This window comes from Acytostelium subglobosum (genome assembly GCF_000787575.1).
Source record: "Acytostelium subglobosum LB1 DNA, scaffold: scaffold16, whole genome shotgun sequence".
Classification (NCBI taxonomy): Eukaryota; Evosea; class Eumycetozoa; order Acytosteliales; family Acytosteliaceae; genus Acytostelium; species Acytostelium subglobosum.
Genome location: NW_012236517.1, coordinates 17,112 through 36,197, shown reverse-complemented (window position 1 = coordinate 36,197; position 19,086 = coordinate 17,112). Strand labels below are relative to the sequence as shown.

The window sequence follows — 19,086 nt, the reverse complement described above, 5'->3', positions numbered from 1 at the left end:
GTATTTTAGGTTATCAACATTCTATCATCCATCATCTATCTATGGTTGTTTGATCTATTTGTTGGAAACAATAAACAACAACAATGTTATCCTCGCTGGACGTCACATGACCAACCTTACTAGTACCTACAGTCTACAGAAGTAATTTTTGCAATTGGAATTCAGAAGTTTGATGAACAACGCATGCATCACTTCATTTAGTTATCTTTGTTTTGTTGTAGATATTGATAGTGATTGATAGATAAATAGATAGATAGTTAGTTAGATGGCGAAAGAAGATACACTCACTGTTGAAGCTGCTGTTAACAGCAGCAATAACATTAATAATAATAATAAAGTAGATGAGAGAAAGAAGGCAAAACAACAAAAGAAGAAAGAGCAAAAGAAGAGACAGAAACAAAAGAAGATCGATACTCAACAACATCAACAACTGCATCAACAGCATACCAATGGAGCTACCACTGCAACAACAACAACAACTACGTCTACAACAAATGGACAGACCAATAACAATGATGATATACATATGGTTGATGAACATCACATCACCACTGCAGATGATGATATCATTATCGATGAGAGCGATCCTTCATTCGAGCTGTACGCAAAGCTGTTGAAACACTTTGACAATCCAACTGGCTACGAGGAGCCAAAGGTCGATGAGGAGGAGCAGGCTGAGAGCAAGCAGGTTGATGAACCTGTTGATCAGGAGGATGCCAATGGAGAACAACAAAACGATAACGATGGTGAGGAATCTGCAGAGGTCGACGCTTCAAAGCCAAAGAAGATGTCCAATCGCGAGAGAAAGAGACAACAGAAGCTCAACCTTCCAATCCTAAAGCAACTTGTAGACAGACCTGACATCGTAGAGGTGAGTAAAGCATGAAACACTCAAGTTCCACAATGATATCACTAACATACAACATCACATCTTAGTTACATGACACAAACTCACCCAATCCAGCATTCTTGATTGCATTGAAGGGCTGTAGAAATAGTGTACAGGTACCAACACATTGGAATGTCAAGAGGAAGTATCTACAGGGCAAGAGAGGCTACGTCAAGACTCCATTCGAGCTGCCAGAGTTCATTGCAGCTACTGGCATCACCAAGATCAGAGAGGCTTTACTCGAGAAGCAGGCACAGCAGAAAACAAAGACCAAGCAAAGAGAGAGACTGCAACCAAAGATGAGATCAATGAACATCGATTACGAGGTACTGCGAGACGCCTTCTTCATCCATCAGACCAAGCCAAAGTTGACGATACAGGGCCAACTCTACTATGAGGGCAAGGAGTTTGAGGTGGCCATCAAGAAGACCAAACCAGGTGTTCTATCAGAGGAGCTGAGGAGGGCACTTGGCATGCCTGATGGATATCCACCTCCCTGGCTCATCCACATGCAACAACATGGCCCACCACCATCCTATCCTAACCTAAAGGTGCCTGGTGTCAATGCTCCCATTCCCGAGGGTGCCCAGTATGGAATACATCCTGGTGAGTGGGGTAGACCTCCAGCAGACCTGGCAGCTCAGTATGCCTCGACCAGCTCAACCTCAAATGCCAATATCGATGCCTTGACCAATCCAGTGGAGAGGGAGCATTGGGGCCAGTTGCTACCAGAGGAGGAGGTAGAGGAAGAAGAAGAGACCGAACAACAAGAGAATGAAGAGGATGATGAGCAAGCAGTTCAACCACCACAACCCAATGATATGGAGATCAACGAAGGAATATCATCAGTACCCAGCGGATTGGAGACACCAGACACAATTGACATCAAGAAGAGCAAGTTTGTTGATGGTGGACAACCACGTCAACTTTATCAAGTTCTAGAACAATCAAACGTAGGTATCGGTTTATGTTGCATTGGACAATTGATTACTAAACACTATATTCTTATCCTATATGACACACTTTATAGAGGAGTTTGGGTTCTGGAATGATGGAATCAAACTATAAATACAATGTACCAGCACCAACAGCAGCAACCTCTCGAACATCGACATCCAAATCGAACAAAGTGGACCTTATCAAGAGCCATAGGACGGCACCAGTCGATATCACACTCAACCCTTCAGAGATGGAGGACATGGATGGACTGGATGAGGAATTACTGAAGAAGAAATTCGACCAGGCGATGGCAGAGAAACGAGGCGGTGTCAGACCTAGAGAGGATGACTTGATAGATGACAGCAAGAAGAGGAAGTCAACTGGTTCTTCAAAGGATGACAAGACAAAGAAGTTTAAATTCTAGTTTGGTCAATCAATTGATTAAATCGCTAAGCAACTGCTTGCTTCTTGCTTATCTATTGTGCTTTCTACCTATCTCATTGTTAATCCACCTCTCATAGACAACTAAGTGTACAGCGATTACAAATACAAATTAAATAGTTTTATATATTAGGTGAGAGTATTACTACAGCTCGAACAATGAATCTTTGGCAACGGCATTGATCAATCCAAGTGTCTTTGTCTTTGTCAGGGTGATCATGTTCATGACCTGTATTCGCTGTTGACTGCCAAGTTGGTTGACACTCTTCTTTAACACCTCCTCCATTACCTCGGCCAGGCTCTCTGTTGACTTTTCCAGCTCCTGTTGCAGGAATTCAAATAACTCCCGAGCGGTCTCCACTCGTTGTTGGTTGCTCTGTGAAAAGGAGAAGAATGCAAACACATAGGTGTGTTTTAGAACATTGCGGCACTCTAGTAGTTGGTCCACTCCCTTCTCTATAAACTGTACATTGGCCCAGGTGGAGTCAAGCTTCTCTAACTCCTCCATCTTGCACCTGGCTTCATCTCTCATCACCTTCTCCAACTTCTTGGCACTATCATTATTTACATATCGCTCATAGTAGTGAAGGTATCTCAATAGTTCAGCCCTAAGATAGAGAATGGGTTAGTAGACTATTCGGTTGGTATCCAAATTGAAGAGGTTGTTTTAACATACTTATTCTTCTCTCTCTCTTCTATTTCTGCATTCTCTCTCTTCTTTGATGAGGCAGTTGGCTTGTTGAATAGGTACAGGAACTTCTTTGGCTCCTTCTCCTTCTCGAAACGATTGCAAACGTAGAAGTCATTGTGTCCTTTCCAGGAGCGCATGCACACCCAGCACCACTCGTATTGGCACTGACGACAGTTCATGTGATTGCATCCACCATTCTTCTCTACAGAAACACTGCACTTTGGACATTGTTTGCAGTTGACAACTTTCCAATGACTGGTTTCCGATTCGTCCTGACACTTGGCCTCCCACTGGCTCATTTGTTCGCAAGTGGCAGGTGCATGTGACTCTCGGTGACACTTGAAGCAGAACTTTCTTCCACACGAGCATTGCACGATCTCCAGTGTTGTGGATGCAGAGTCTTTGATCAGAGTGATTGCGTTGTCACATCCAGGAGTTGGACACCACCTGACCTGAGACTGGTTGCCAGCCAAAAACTTCTTGGTCTCGAACTGTAGGTACTTCTCATAGGTGACCGGGGCAACCAGTCGCTGAACTATCGAGTCATCAACGAACGCTGTACACTTGTAGAAGGGACATCGAATGTTTGCTTCTCCTTCGTTGATCTTTGACGTCAAATAGCCACCCCAGCAATCATTGCAAAAGAAGTGGCGACACTTGACAGAGGTCATTTCGTCTTGATTCTCATCACCACATATCGAGCAGACTCTTTCCTCAGACTCACCTTGCTCTTGCTCCAGCTCGTGCTGATCAGCGCAATGATGATGAGATTGTGTTGTAGTGGTTGTGGATGAATATGCACCAATGTTGGATACGACATTGTCGTGTGATTGATGTCCAATGGATGATGGCGATCTGCTCCTTGATGAATTGCCACCGCTGCTTCGACCAGGAAACTCGATACCGACCTCCTTACACACGTCTTTGGGTGACTCAAAGTATCTGGTGAGCATCTTCTCACGTTTCCAATTGAAGTGTTTGAGCAGTGCCAGTGCAGATGATGGGGACAATTGTAGGAGATCTGCCACATCCTTGATCTCTTTCTGTTGGTGTTGAACCAGCTCATTGGGGGACAGACACCTGAATGTCAACTGTTGACTCTCTGCCTCCAGCTCATTCTCCACCTCTTGAAGTGATTTGATGAAGGCCTCTTCTTCCTCATCCTCGTTGTAGTCATCTTGGTCGTCACCATCATCTTCGTAGATATCATCACTCTCCTCATCATCATTGACGGGGGGTATGATTTGTTGTTGAGGCATATCATCGTGTTCATCATTGTCATTGTCTTGGTCATGTCTTGATCCAGAACTCTTCAGACCTCTCCTGAACAACTGTGAAGAGACTGAACGGATGAATGAACCAGTCTTTGTTTGATGTAGAGTTGGTGTAGAGACATCATCATCTCTGTTGGTGTCTTTGTTTTCGTTCTCTACAAAGTCACCACCAGACGATTCAAATAGATGGGCATCTGATTGTACTCCCAATGATGATGTGCTTGCAGTATCAAGTTGTTGTTGTTGTTGTTGTGTCACACTCTCTTGTATGTCTGGTTGACCATTACGATTATTCTTTCCTTTTCTTCGGCCATTGTTGACTCCTTCAGTTGATTTGTTATTATTCTTGGAGGTGTTGGAACGATTGGTAGCATTACCATTGAAGAGTTTCTTCAATTTGTTGAACATTGTTCACTCTATATATATATAATAGATATAATAAACCTACAACAACATAATAATAATAATAACAATAAATGTGATGGTGGATGAATAAACAAATGTGTATGTGATCAGTACCAAAGTGGATGTGTGTACTAGCTACCCCCACACCAATAACAACAGCTTGATTGATCAAAAAAGCAATCAATGAAAACAAAAAGGCGAATCGTTTCCAAAATTAGAACATGGAAAGTTTTGTGTGTGCTCTTTAGTTACATGTGAACTGAACGATGAAGACCATTCACCTTATCAATCTGTTGATCAATTCGACTGGATGTGTCTTTTGCCGACTGGCTGAGCCTTTCCTTGAGCATCTTGAGTGTGTAGGTGATACGCTTGGACGAGATGATGTGTCTGTCCATAGAGTTGAGAGGCTCTCGGAGTATTGACTCGATCAGTGCCACAAATATCAGGATGAGATGGTCCTGCTCCTCGCCCTGACGCCATGTGACTTCATTCGACTCGATACTGGTGTCTTGCTCCTCGATGATCGCCTTGTATTGGTCCAACAACGTGAAATAGTCGATTTTGACCTGGTTATGCAATGCCTTGGCCAACCATATCGGGTTGTCGATCGTAGTGCCAGTCTGTTTGCCATATAGGAATGCAGTCTTTTCTGCAATGTTGATGATTGACTGCACGGGGAATGTAGAGTCCTTTGGATGAAGGTCGTAGCCAATGTTAACAATCTTGTTCCTGAGCGCCTCAAGCATCTGATTGACGTCTCTGTATAACTCCTGGTTTGCCTCATTCTCGATTATGATCTTCCAAATGTTCTTGACAAACTGTTGGTCATCATGGTTGCCATAGTGAACAATGTACAACATCTCCTCGTGTAAGAAATATGGTCTGGCATAGTCTTTGAACAACTGATGATGATATTGAAGATGGTTGGTGGAACTTTGTTAGTGATCTAATTTTGTTTGTTTGTTTGTTTGCTGATGAACTCAATCTTTGCTTACAGTTGTCAGATCAAAGGCGTTGTCGTCCAGTGTTTGGATGGCAACTGATATCTTGTTGTGAATCTCCTCATCCAAGTTATTGTTGTTGTTGTTGCTGCTCTTGAGAATACCAGTAAGACTGTTGATGATCTTCTTCTGCAATCCACATAACTATACTAAGTGTCAATAACCTCATCGGCATCTAATACTAATGCTCAATCAAGTTTGTAACATACCATAAGCTGTCTCTTGGCATATAGATATACCTCGCTCTCCTTGTGTTCGTTCATCAACAAGGTGCAGTTTGTGTAGCAGGTGATCTTGTCATTGAGCTTTGACCTGTAACGTTGTTTTTGTTAGTTGTTAGTCCATCTCTATCCAGTCTAACACCTTCTCTCTATGCCTACTTTTCAGCCAGTTCAATGATTATCCTTGCAGCTGTATCCTTGTCTCCATTCTTTGCGTGATGTTTCCAACACAGATCAATGTCGTGCTCCAACAAAAAGTCAGAGATGAATGTAGAGTTGACCTAGATAGAGGAGATAGAAAGATACAAAAGTCAAGGTGTTAGTTAGTAGCGTGGAATCCAAAATATATAAAGAGTACGTTACCTCGAATAGTCTACCCTTCAGACCATTGCTCAACAGCCAATGATACAACAACTCGTGTGCAACTCTATCGTCACAATTCAGGATCTGTTCAATGAGATGATCAATAACAGTGGTTGGGTAGTGACTCTGGTCGTTGACGATCTGGTTGATAACATTGAACATCTCGAACAATGCCTTCTTCTTCAACTCCACCTTTTGAGCCAGCTCTGCTTGCTTGCTGGCGCTCAGCTGTTGCTGTGAGGGGTCCTGCTGTGTGACATTGTTTGGATCGAGTCTACCGGCGAAGGTCAATGCCAAAGGTACAATGAAGCCAAACTTTTGCAGTGATACCAGGTAGCCAATCATCTCGGCTAGGTCAAAGAAGGGGGACACCTCGTCTAGGATCAACAGAGCGTCTGTGACAAGTGAGTCAGTGTGAACACCACGGTCACGTATGGCTATCTTTAGCTTGTCCTTGGCGATGAGCAGGAGCTTGTCATTCTTTTTGAAAAGGTCTGGACACTCGTACTCTAGTTGTCGAGTGACGCCATCGATCTGGATGTTGAGTGAGTTGAGCAGCTTCATGCATGAGGCGATAAGTAATGATGGAACATTCTTGGTTGGGTCTGTAGCCAACTCGGTTTGATCAGTGACGTAGTCTCTGAACTTGAATTGGTAAATCCTCAGTCTGTCGTCAGACTTGAGTCTGTTTGGTTGTATGGAGGAATAAAATATTAGTTAATGTGAACGATATGGTTTGGTGGAGTTTGTTTAAATTAATCTTACCCATCCATTCCTTCGAATATCTGTTGGAAGTTGAACTGCAACATGATCAAGAATAGATTGGTCACCTGTATTGATTTGACCACCAACCTCTTGATTCCAAGCAGACTTCTCTTCTCGTTCTAAGTTGTTGGAGGAATGGTGTCAGTTGGATGTAGGTGTGTTTAGAGAGAAGAAGAGTGAACATACCTTTAGAGCATCATCATCGGTTGATTGCTCGTTAATGGGCTTTCTTGTGATGGGTATATCATTGTCTGATGTCTTTGGAACCAATTGCGAGTTCTCCAAGAACAGCAAAAGGTTGGCCAGATGGGATTGCAATATTTTGAGCTGGATGACCGACCAGCGACATTGAGAGGAGTTGGAATCAATCATTGGATGGGACCAGAGAGGTGAGAGCACTCGACTCAGATAGGCGACCACTGCATTGTGTGCGTACGAGTAGGCAATCTCTGACTTGTTCACACTGGCGCCCATATCCTGTGAGAACAGAGTCTTGGCCTGCAAGTAGCTGGGCTTGCCAGCACGTCTCTTGAACTGGCTCATAGCTATATCGGCGATTCGAAGAGGTGCAGACCTCGGTGCACTAACTGTGCCATAGAATTGGTCTGCGAGAATAGGTGCGCTTTGTGGTGTCTCACAGTAGAGCGCAATGCATAGAGAGTTGGAGTAGATTGGTCCAAACTCATTGTAGAATGCCTGTTTGTTTGAGTGTGAATGGATGTTGTTGTCAGCAACACAATACTAGAATGAGCATTACGGTACTTTTTAGATTACACTTACATCAATATCAGTTGCTGATCCAGAGGCAAGTAGATTGTGTAGGGTGTCTACATATCGTAGTTTGGCAATGATATGCATTCCCAACGAGTTGAGACATAGGAATCGTCGAGGCACTGTGGTGTGCTCATTCTTGAACTCCTTGTAAAAGACCGTTGGTTGTTTGCCAGTGTTGACACAGTCCTCCTTGATCACATTGACTCTGCCCTTGATCTTGAAGAGGTTTGGTCGCTCCTCCAACGAGTCCTCATTGGATGATGTCACAAAGCCTTGGTTGTCCACCTCGTACAGCTTCTTGATCATCTTTCTCGAGAATGGTGTCACTCCATAGAGGTTATCCATGTGCTCACCGGCCTCTGCCGCCACAAAGTACACTCCATTGCAGTAGAACGAATAATGAGGATGGACGAGTACAGGTGGTCTACGTGCGTATCTGGATGCGCCAGTTGTCTAAAAAAGGAAGATAATTGATGTGTTAATTGATGAGGTTGGTGATCGTGATGTGAAGAACTTACATCAGAAATATATCGTCTAATACCATCTGAACAAATGGCAACGATCTGGTACTCGCTTTGTGAAGAGAGATGAATGGAGAGGATTGATAGACGTGGCTCTGATTTGGAGACCAGTGGTGTCAATGGTTGCTCGGCTTTAAGCCCATGATCTTTGTTCTTCAACAGTGTATATCTCTATCGTTGTTGTTGTTGTTGGTTGTTAGTAGGTGAACGATTGAAATGATACTCTAACAATACTACTACACATACATGTATAGTTGAACTCTTGTCAAGAGTGAACAACATCCTTCTAGAGACATCGTATTGGATCTGAATGATCTCTGCACGCTTGCTTGACCAAATGCTCCACATTGATGATGTATGATTGATCTTTGATATCTTGCTGCTTCTGAACCATGATGCTGAACCATCACTGTAGGCAATCTCATAGAGATTACCATCTTGACCACCAACAAATATCCTACCATCATCAGTGCCAACAATGTCATTGATGATCACTGAATCCGTTGGTACAACCAGTGGTGCTATGATCATTGAGTATGATGTACATATTAGTATGTTTGTGTAACAATCATCATTAAGGATAATAATAGTAATATTACATACTGGTAATCAATTCAAACTTGCCATCCTCATCATAGGCGAGTGCAAACAGGAAGATCTCCACATGTGTTGCCACCACCAGTACATGTCTGACGCAGTCCTTAAAGACATTCTTGCGTGGTGTCACCAGTCCGCAGGCAGTGATGATCTGTGAGAGATGGTTGGTGATCAGGTCTCCAGTATCTTTGTAGTCCCACAGGAATAGTGTCTGGTCGATCGATATCCAGGCACGTCCAATCTCTGGGAAGATACCCTGCAATGTCTTGGTGTTGGCCGTCAGGTAACGTTGAGTGACCTCCTGAGGGAATTGGACGTGCTTCTCCAAGACCATGGTGTTCCACACCTGGTTCGTTGTCTCAAAGTAGTTGTATCCAGTGACGGGTGCAGAGTCCAACGTCTTGGTTGGGTCCTGCAACAGGTCAACGTTTGCAATCACCTCATCCAGTATGCCAACAGAGTTTTTAAAGATGAGCTGCATCTCGACATCCTTTGAGAAAGTGTTGATGTTGTTGGTTACAGTGGTGGTGGATACCTGTTGTTGATGTTGTTGTTGTAGTGGCTGTTGTTGTCGTACGATGGATGATGGTATCATCATTGAAGTAGAGTGAATATCTTGTTGTTGTTGTTGTTGAGACGGCATTGGGACCAATGAGGTCTCGGTATAGTAGTTGGATGGTTCGTTGACTGATAGTGGTGAGATGCCGCTGGCACCAAACTGTGACATTGGTGAGCTGATGTGTGGTGGCGATGGTGTAGTTGTATATAGGTATCTTGTGGTCTGTTGTATAGGTGATTGTTGCTGCTGCTGTCCAATGTATTGAATGGGTTGAGGTAACTGAAGTGGTTGTTGTTGTTGTTGTTGTTGTTGTGGTTGATACTGTGACCCAAGAGGTGTTGATGTTGTTGCAGATGTTGCATAGAGTTGAGACATTGACATTGGAGGGCCACCCATCATTGTCGAATGAAACCCTTGTTGGGTTTGCTGCTGCTGCTGCTGCGGCTGCTGCTGCCAAGTGTTATACATATTTGTGTATCACCTGAAGAGAGTGAATGAATGAATGCAATTGAACGAAAGATGATCATCATTTTTTATCTCTCACTGAATAAAAAAAAAGGCGCAAGTTCAACTTTTGGTCAAAAAAAAACAATTTATTTATATATTTAAATATACAACATGTAGTGATAAGGTTGTAGAAACCTGGTTATCCAGTAATAGTTACACTTGCACGAGAGCTACTCAACTCATCCAACTGCATTTTGGAGTTTGATCTCTTTCCAGTCAGATCCAAGTACTTTAGATAGATGGCCTTCCTCTGAGTGTAGATCACTAGAGCCAAGCCAATCAGTACAACACCACCGACCAATCCACTGATCAGGGCGATCTTCCATACCTCGAATGCCTGAGGACAACCATGATTGTTGTCACCAGAGACCAGTGCTGAAAAGTCTGGATCAAGCATACACTTTTTGCACTGCGGTAGATTGATGCCCATGTAGGCCAAATCTGATTCCAGGTCGGTGCTAATCAGCTCGTTTCTAGTGAAGGTCTCGCGACCATCAGAGATGGCATAGTCCAGGAATCGTCCATAGAACAGTACTTCATCCTTTTGAACCATGAGGTTGGTTATGGATCCTTGGGCATAGCCATAGGATGGAAGACTGGTCTTGTCGCATCCAGTCGTTTGGTTGGGGTTGATGGCTGTGACAAATACCACTCTCAGTGTGTTGATGTTGCTAGAGTACTTCCAATCAGATATGTTCACTCCAATCTTGATGGATCGTGGGGCAAGATTGAAGGTCTTGGAGCCAAAGGTCACTGTTCGTGCAACATCAGAGTAGGCAATCGAAGCAGACAGACGGAGATCGGTCTGTGTGGCATCAGTCTGATTCAAGGTGTAGTCTATCGTAGTCAGGGATGTACTGTTGGTAACTTGGCCAGTCCAGTTGGTGGGCTTCACCTCATAAAGAACGTCGCCATTGGGAAGTATCTCCTGCACTGAGAATATGGAGAATCGGAAGTTATATCCTCCATAGACGAATACTGCTGTTGGGTCTGACGAGTTGGGTGTGAACACAGCACGGTCGGACAAAGAGTATTGGCATTGTTCACCATAGTAATTGGTCTGACATGAGCACTGACCAAGATCAGTGTCACACGAGCCATGACTACCACAGAAACCTGGCTTCAGGCACTTTGCACTGGTGGCAATGTTGAGTAACTTGTTGGTGAATCCATAACCATCTACTTGAATGTCCACAGTGGCTTGTCCAGCTTCAAGGGGACCAGCTATTGTACATGTGAGACTATCATGTTTGGTGCTGGTGATGTTACATGGTTGACCATTGATTGTTACTAGGGGTTGTTGTAGTTGACCAAAACTACCAGACATTGTTATGGAACCACCCTCTGTTGTCAATGTAGAGAATGCAGTCACTTTTGGATATGGCAGAGCATAGTTTTCAAACACCTTCTTGTCAGAGTAATAGTCATTGGCCAACTCCACAGTGTAAGATTGACCATTCTCTAGTTTCAGGCCGGTCTTGCACGTGAAGATTGGACCATTGACAGTTCCACAAGGTACACCATTAAAGAGCACACGATGGTTCAACTCTGGTGGATAGGTGATGTTGAGCTGAAGGAACGAATCACCCATGGGAGCCTGACTAAGCGATGCTGTGTTGATCAGAGGAAAGTCACAGGCCAGTGGGGAAGTCATATAAATGTGGAAGCGACACACAGGTTTCTGTTGCTCAAACACATTGTTGACAGAGGTTAGATTGCTACAAGCAATGTGGACCGTCGTATTTCTGTTGATCGTGTTGTTTAAACATTTTTGTTTATCCGATTGATACATTATCTCCACGCCAGTTGAATTGGCTTAGAGATTATCAAAGTGTTAGTGATAATAATGATAAGTAAATCAATATGATTAAGATTATTACCTTTGTTCTTGGCCCAAACTGGAGTGAATACATTATCACCATTATCCTTCCAATCAGAAGTGGAAGGTATTTTCTGACATGAATACATTGGTGGAGGATTAGGCAGTGATTTTCTATCAAAGTTGTCATAGCAGTAGTTTGATGTGCCGCACAATGACCAGTAGTATGTTGCCTATAGATAGGTTATTGCAATGGTTTTGAATGAATTAGTGAAACAGTAACAAGATAGAGTGGTGCAGTATAACGACTGGAACACCAGTTCACTCTATTGTCAGAGCGATTGACATGATAGTTACTGTAATGTTGGATAGATAGGTGGTACCTGTAAAGTTGAAAGTATGGCTATACCATCATTGTTGTTGTGGTCAGTTAACTATTTAAAGCAAATATTGCTTTAACTACTATCAGATCTTACTTACTTTTGCCATTGGCTAAAGTCATGTCCTTCGAAAACACATGACGGATTGGATGGAATGGGTAGAGAGGTCGAAATAATAATCATTGTCGTTGTCATAATCAAGACTAGTGTCCCTGGTAGGAAACTATTAACTTTCATTGTTTGTGTGTTTGTTTGCTTGTGTGTGTGTGAGTTTTGAGTGCTTTAGTGATTGATCAACAACAACAGTGCAAAGACCCGTGTCCTCTCTCCCCCAAGGGGAATTGTCCATCATGATGGTGAAGATTGCCTTGAGAAATAGTCGCTCAACTTTTCGTGTTGGTCAGGGCTGGACAAAAAGATTTCAAAAGTGTTTGGACGAGTTTTACAGATCGTTTTCGTTATCCCCCACTTACAAATCATGACCAGATTGAACTTCATCCCTTTATTTATTGTCTATTTCACCTGTCCAAAGCCATCCATTGTCTTTGAGAGAGCAATTACTGACTTGCGTCCATTGGCCTGGTGTCTATAAAGCGACTCATCAATGATGCGCGAGAGAATGGTGGGACACTTGATACTTGGATACTTCTCATTGCGAAACTCTTGAGAGATTAGTTTGATGAATGAGTTTGTGAACAGCTCTTTGACTTGGGCAATGTTGAAACTATTCTTTCCAACATCGTTGTTGGGGTCATGTGGATCGAGTATCGAGAGACTGGTGCCAAACTGATCGGTCTTTTGATAGTAGTAGCCACAATTGTTCAATGATATACCATGTTTGCTGTACTGGAATGATTCGCCATACAGCTGAAAGAACTCCAAGAGCATGGCACCATAATCAGTGTCATCTCCAGCATGTCGATAGCTGCTCTTTTGATCGGTTGCTCTGTTGGTACTCAATCTCTTCTCGTAGGGCACGTATCGAAGTTGAATGAAGCTGACCACCATCAGTGCAAGTGCATATGAGCCAATGCCACCAGTGTATGTTTCGTTAAGGTTGTGTTGGAATAGAAAATACTTTAACAACATCAATAGCAATCGCATTGACTTGTATTTCTATGTGAATAATGTGTGACGGGTCAGAGGTGGATTGGTCGATAGATTGATCATCATTATTGTTCCTACTTACTTTTAAGTAGTGCTTGACAATGACAGTATTCTCGATGCCATTCGGTGTTTCAAAGCATATGTCCACATTGTACGAGGAGCCCTTGTGAGACATCTTGATGATTGGAACTTTGGCTGATGGGATGAGCTTAATGTTTGAGAATATGCTTTGATAGCCCTTTATCAGCTTGGCATGGAGCTCTCTGATTGGGTCATAGTAGTAGAACCTGTCGCCTTTGTTGTTGTTGTTGTTGTTGTCATTGATTCCAGATACTTGAATATCAATGTCGCTCGAGTGGATGCAAATGTCCGTTGCGAATGATCCAAATACAATGACCTTTGCTGTGGGCCACCTTTCGTGAACGATAAACTCAATCTGGTTGACTATCAGCTGTCTCATCCTGTTCTCATATTGTGTCGGTGCCAGCCACTGATAGAATATCTCCAACTCTTTCTCCAACTCTAGTGAGCTAGGGTCGTCCACCTGATAGTTGGCCTCTTCCAGCCAAGGTGGTGATCTGAGCAATGGACTACGCTTTGTAATGACGTTGGATGTTTGAGTTGGCTGCTGTTGATGATTATTGTTCGTGTGTACATTGTTGTTGTTGTTGTTGTTGTTGTTGTTGTTGTTGTTGTTGTTGTTGTTGTTGTTGTGTAAAGTAGTTGCATTTGGGTTTGGTGACGAATTGCCTATCGGCTGCCTTGATGAGGGCACACCATTTAGTGATGGGGAGTGACCAGTGATGTTGACTGACGGCGGTGTTGAATGATCCTTATGTCGTTGATTGTCATTATTATTATTATTGTGAACTATTGATAAGTTTGTTGAGTTGTTCTGTATACAATTTGTTATTGGAGTAGTTGTTGGCAATGAATGACTGTTGCTATTGCTATTAAGTAGTGTAGGGATCTCCTGGCTATTGTTGAGGTGTAGATCTTCAAGATTCTTTTCAGTTGGTACGCTGTTTTGTTGTTGGATAGCTGTGACAATGGCGGTTGATGTTGCTAAGGGTGGTGATGAGCATTTAGGAGGAGAGTTGTCTCTGCTATGACTGTTTTTGTTGTATTTCCTTCTGTTCTTGATTGGTTTTATCGTCTTGACACTACTGCTGCAATTGTCGTCATTGTTGCTACTTTCATCATCATCTTCGTAATCGTTATTTGTGTTGTTGTTATCATTACAGATAATATAGTTGACAGCAATGTCCTTATGAATGGTATGAACACCACCATTTTGTTTCACATTATTGTAGGCTCTATTTGTCTTGCTACTGATGTCGCTGATATCATCATCCTCATCAATATTCTTCCTCTTTGACATTAGTGGCATATATATCAACCTGTATCTGTATCAATATCAAAATCTCTCTCACTGAACAATTACTAATGCATAGATTGGAGGTGTGAACCACCCAAACAAAAAAACAAAACAGCTTTTGGGTTACATAAAGGCGATGTTCATTGAATTATTGGCTGGTACTGTATGAAGATTGTGCAACCAGTAGTTGAGTATATCGAGAGTCTGGATTCCTTGCCAGTAGCTCAGGTGACTCAAACTCTGCCAGACGACCCTTATCAACGACGATAATACGATCACTATCATAGATGGTGTCCAATCGATGTGCTATGGTCAGCACGGTGCTGTTCTTAAAGTTGTTGGCGATTGTCTCTTTGATGATAGAGTCTGTGTGGTAGTCAAGACTTGCCGTGGCCTCGTCCATCAACACGATCTTTGAGTTTCGCAACAGTGCTCTACATAGACAGAGTAGCTGCTTCTGGCCTGTTGAGAATGTATCTCCCCCGCGATCCACTGGTGTTGACAACGCCATTGGCATGCCACTTATGACAGGCTTCATCTGCACCTTCTCCAGACTACTCCAGATCTGCTCGTCTGAGTAGACCTTGGCAGGGTCAATGTTGTCACGTAATGTACCTGAAAAGATGAATGGCTCTTGTGGTATGACTGAGAGGCGACTTCTGAGATCATACAGCCCGATATCTACAATGTTGAGGTCATCAATCAGGATTTCACCAGCAGATGGATTGACCATTCGGAATAGTACCACACCAATCGTGGACTTTCCGGCACCCGTGCGACCAACTATTCCAATCTTTTCATTTGGATGTATGAGTGCCGTGACATTGGAGAGACTCGGCTCCATATTTGGACGGTAGCGTACTTGAACTGAGCGGAACTCTATCTTTCCTTCTTGTGGCCAATCCTCTGGTGGTGCAGAGTGTGCATCAGAGTATCGAACACCTTCGGATGGCGTTTGTATATAGGTATTGACACGCTCAACAGAGTTCATCTTGACCTCTAGAGTTGTGAATTGTCGTACCAGTCTGTTGAGGAATCCTGTCATACCAAGGGCACTGGTCACTGCCAAGCCAGCCAGTCCAGGGTTATCGGCTGCATTGTATACTGAAAACAATGACGAAAAGAACACAGTGACAGATGCTATGAACTCGAGTCGTGTGCCCATCCACCTATGGCACGCATAGCTATAGTAGATCAAACGTATATTGACATCCAGCTGCTCAATCAGTTGATTGTAGAAGCGGGTCTGCTGTTTGAACGATCGGATCGTGACCAAACCATTGTAGCTCTCACCAAATGTTGAGAAGATAGGACTTCTTGAGATTGACTCCATTCTTTTGAGTTCTCTGGATGAGCTGCGATAGATTTGTTGAACAAAGTAGTAGAGTACGCCCAGACATGCAAGAGGTAGCACCATGATTGGGTTGATAAATATCATTATGCAGATCGATACGAGTACAGACGAACCATTGTACATAATGTCAGAGATAACATCTAGGAGTGATATGTCAATGTCTGAAATATCCTTTGAGAATCGATTGAGTATACGACCGGATGGATTCTGATCAAAGAATAGTGTTGGTGCATCAATGACATTGGTGAGCAATCGATTGTGTAGCGATGATGATGCCACAACTGTGAAGCGACTGAGGGCAAAGTATCGGATGCCCAACATAATGATGTATACGACGATGAAGCAAAAGTATATCATCAAATACCAACGGTCAGTGTGAGGTGTGGACAGCTGCCTCTTGGTCCATACCACCAGCCAATAGTCAGCACTCTGGAAGATCACTTGACTGGTGATGTAGAAAAAGACAATGATGGAGAATCCAATCACTCCACCAGCCTTTACGTATGGTCCATAGGTATCTAAACCGATGGCACCCTTGTTACGTTCCTCTTGAACCAGTAGCTTGGCCTTTTGTTCCAGGTTTGGTTCGTTGGTTGATGCAATGAGATCGTGGATTGATTGGACTGGGGTTGTTGGTAAAGGTGCCCGTGGCAACTCAGTTGTGGTGGAAGTGGTGATGGAGTCGACATCTGATTCTTGTTGTCTCTGTTGTTGCTGCTGAAGACTCTTTTGCATATCGCCATACTTGTTCTTCATGATTGATTCAAAGTCAATGCCACTGTCTACCAACTCTTGATAGGAGCCTTGAGTGATCTCACCAGAGGGTCCAACCACAATGATATGGTCTGCAGCAGGTAGGAACTGAAGTTGATGTGTCACCAATATCCTGGTACGATTGGCCATGACACCTTGAATGCAATGCTGAAGGAGATGTTTGGCAACCTCAGAGTCTACGGCAGACAGTGGCTCATCAAGTATATAGCAATCTGGATCAGAGTAGACTGCTCGTGCCAATGATACTCTCTGCTTCTGGCCGCCACTAAGATTCAGGCCACGCTCTCCAATCTCTGTTAGATCCTTTGCCGGCAACTGGCCCAAATCAGAGTCCAATGCACAGGCCTGTAATACCTTGATATATCGATCTTGGTCAAAGTCCTGTCCAAACAATATATTGTCACGTAGTGATGCACTGATCAAAAAGGCTGTTTGAGATGTAAAGCCAATCCTTCGTGGAACCTGCACTTGACCATCAACTTTGTGTATCTCGCCAATTAATGCACTTAGAATACTTGTCTTGCCGACTCCAACACGTCCACACACCATTGTTAGCTTTCCAGCTGGTGCCACAATGTTGATTTGCTTGAGAACTGATGTTGACTGATGTTTGGTGATGTTCTCCAACTCGATGGATGATTGCTTTTTGAATAACGATGCTTTTATATCAGCTTCATCAGGTGATTGAATAGTATCATCATTGTCGTCGTCTTCTTCTTCTTCCTCCTCATGACCTTGGTTGAGTGTCGATGCTGAGGAGGTACTGTCCCAACTGAACTCTCCATTGATTATTTGTACATCTTTGTCGTTATCTTGGTATGATAACATTGATGCTTGCACCTCACTACACCTGAGGAATGACTCGATACGCTGTGCGGATGCCATGATCTTCATTAGTCTCTGAATGGACTCTGGCAACATCTCGAGTGGTCGACGCATATTGACGAATATAGTAAGACTTGTAAAGGCAACTGTTGCAGTCAGCTGATTACCCAACAGGGTGTACACCATGAATGTTGAGAACAGAACTACACCAGCCAACACCTGTGTGAGTAGAGATGAAGTGGCCCAAAAGACGTTCCGCTTCTTAATGGCATGTATTTGTCGCTCTCTGACAGACATTACACGATTGATGAAAGGTAGCTCCCATGCATAGAGCTTCAAAAGTCGTATACCTTCCAGCATCTCGCCAATGAGTCCAACTCGTTCATCCCCAATGTTCATTGCATTGAGCTGATGATCACTCTGTCGTTTGCTTAACAATGCATTGCTAGGAAGACCAATGACCATGAGGATAAAGCCAACCAGGCCTGGTGCCACACCAACAACCATGCAAAGGAACACCAATAGCATTGTTATGGTAAAGGGATAGATGAAGATATCGATGCAGTTGTTCCAAAAGAACTCTGAGAATGACTCGACATCTACGGCCACCAGATTCATGATTGCTCCACAATTGAATCGTCGACGAGAGTCATTGTTGATGCGCAACATCTTTCGAAAGATTGTGGCAATCAATGATCCTCTGATCTCTAGACACATCTTCATACCGAACCAGAAGGAGTATTGGTTGGTGAGTGACAATGATATAGATGTGAGGAACAGACCAAAAGATAGGAGCCATCCATATCCCTTTTGAAAGTCATCGTTTTGGATGTACCAGAGGAATCTGTTGTAATCGGTATAGAGAGATGTTGTTAATAATGATGATGTACTGGATTCCACCTTTTGGACAATGTAAACTCACGTTTTAAGCAAGACTGGTGAACCGATAGTGACCATGGCACCAAAGATCTTGATAATTATGAGGGTAACATTCCTCAGGACAAACTCACGATAGATGTGTCTGATGAGTGCATACTTGCAATCCAAGTGTAGATTGTCCAGATATTGAACAGTGTTCTCGACTTTGATGTGTTCCGGTGCTCGCCACAGATCAGTTAGAAGTAGAGGTGCTTTTTTGTATCCTGTCATCATCATTGGTTGAACCCAAAAGAATGATAACTGTTTAACATGTTTGTTAGTATCTTGAAATAGACATATATGTCATTGTAACACTCCCAATACGATGTCGTACTTACTCTTGACAAGAGAGAAGCATGTTGTTCAGGACACGGTTGATCAAAGAGACTATCTCTTTCGACCTCCTCTGTCACATTGACTGGATCTTGCTGATGTTGTTGAGTCGAGTCAAGAGGGGTGTATTGTCTGGCTCTTGAAGACCATCCTAGTAGTCTTCTATATAGCTCCATGAATGAATGAATGAATGTTAAATGTTGTCGAACATGTTGTGTCAAGTCTTTGTTTATGTTGTTTGGGATCTA

General features: G+C 43.2%; 6 protein-coding genes across 6 annotated transcripts; 1 reads left to right on the top strand and 5 right to left on the bottom strand.

Annotated features, from left to right (window-relative positions):
• Positions 1-265: 265 nt before the first annotated feature.
• SAMD00019534_077310 (hypothetical protein) lies at positions 266-2,252 on the top strand (the record flags this gene model as incomplete). The annotated part of the gene is made up of 3 exons (XM_012896771.1): positions 266-871; positions 937-1,842; positions 1,920-2,252. The coding sequence occupies 3 exons, from the start codon at positions 266-268 to the stop codon at positions 2,250-2,252; spliced, it is 1,845 nt and encodes a 614-aa protein (XP_012752225.1).
• Positions 2,253-2,414: 162 nt separating this feature from the next.
• SAMD00019534_077300 (hypothetical protein) lies at positions 2,415-4,642 on the bottom strand (the record flags this gene model as incomplete). The annotated part of the gene is made up of 2 exons (XM_012896770.1): positions 2,415-2,877; positions 2,946-4,642. 2 exons carry the CDS (start codon positions 4,640-4,642, stop codon positions 2,415-2,417), a joined length of 2,160 nt encoding a protein of 719 aa, XP_012752224.1.
• A 245-nt stretch (positions 4,643-4,887) lies between these two features.
• SAMD00019534_077290 (hypothetical protein) lies at positions 4,888-9,842 on the bottom strand (the record flags this gene model as incomplete). Its single annotated transcript, XM_012896769.1, has 11 exons — positions 4,888-5,544; positions 5,638-5,787; positions 5,853-5,955; positions 6,024-6,145; positions 6,228-6,912; positions 6,993-7,111; positions 7,179-7,688; positions 7,773-8,219; positions 8,285-8,458; positions 8,534-8,808; positions 8,891-9,842. 11 exons carry the CDS (start codon positions 9,840-9,842, stop codon positions 4,888-4,890), a joined length of 4,194 nt encoding a protein of 1,397 aa, XP_012752223.1.
• A 247-nt stretch (positions 9,843-10,089) lies between these two features.
• Positions 10,090-11,604, bottom strand: SAMD00019534_077280 (hypothetical protein; the record flags this gene model as incomplete). Its single annotated transcript, XM_012896768.1, has 1 exon — positions 10,090-11,604. One exon carries the CDS (start codon positions 11,602-11,604, stop codon positions 10,090-10,092), a length of 1,515 nt encoding a protein of 504 aa, XP_012752222.1.
• A 1,058-nt stretch (positions 11,605-12,662) lies between these two features.
• Positions 12,663-14,637, bottom strand: SAMD00019534_077270 (hypothetical protein; the record flags this gene model as incomplete). The annotated part of the gene is made up of 2 exons (XM_012896767.1): positions 12,663-13,265; positions 13,339-14,637. The coding sequence occupies 2 exons, from the start codon at positions 14,635-14,637 to the stop codon at positions 12,663-12,665; spliced, it is 1,902 nt and encodes a 633-aa protein (XP_012752221.1).
• A 145-nt stretch (positions 14,638-14,782) lies between these two features.
• On the bottom strand, positions 14,783-19,014 carry SAMD00019534_077260 (hypothetical protein; the record flags this gene model as incomplete). The annotated part of the gene is made up of 3 exons (XM_012896766.1): positions 14,783-18,431; positions 18,510-18,766; positions 18,844-19,014. The coding sequence occupies 3 exons, from the start codon at positions 19,012-19,014 to the stop codon at positions 14,783-14,785; spliced, it is 4,077 nt and encodes a 1,358-aa protein (XP_012752220.1).
• Positions 19,015-19,086: the final 72 nt, after the last annotated feature.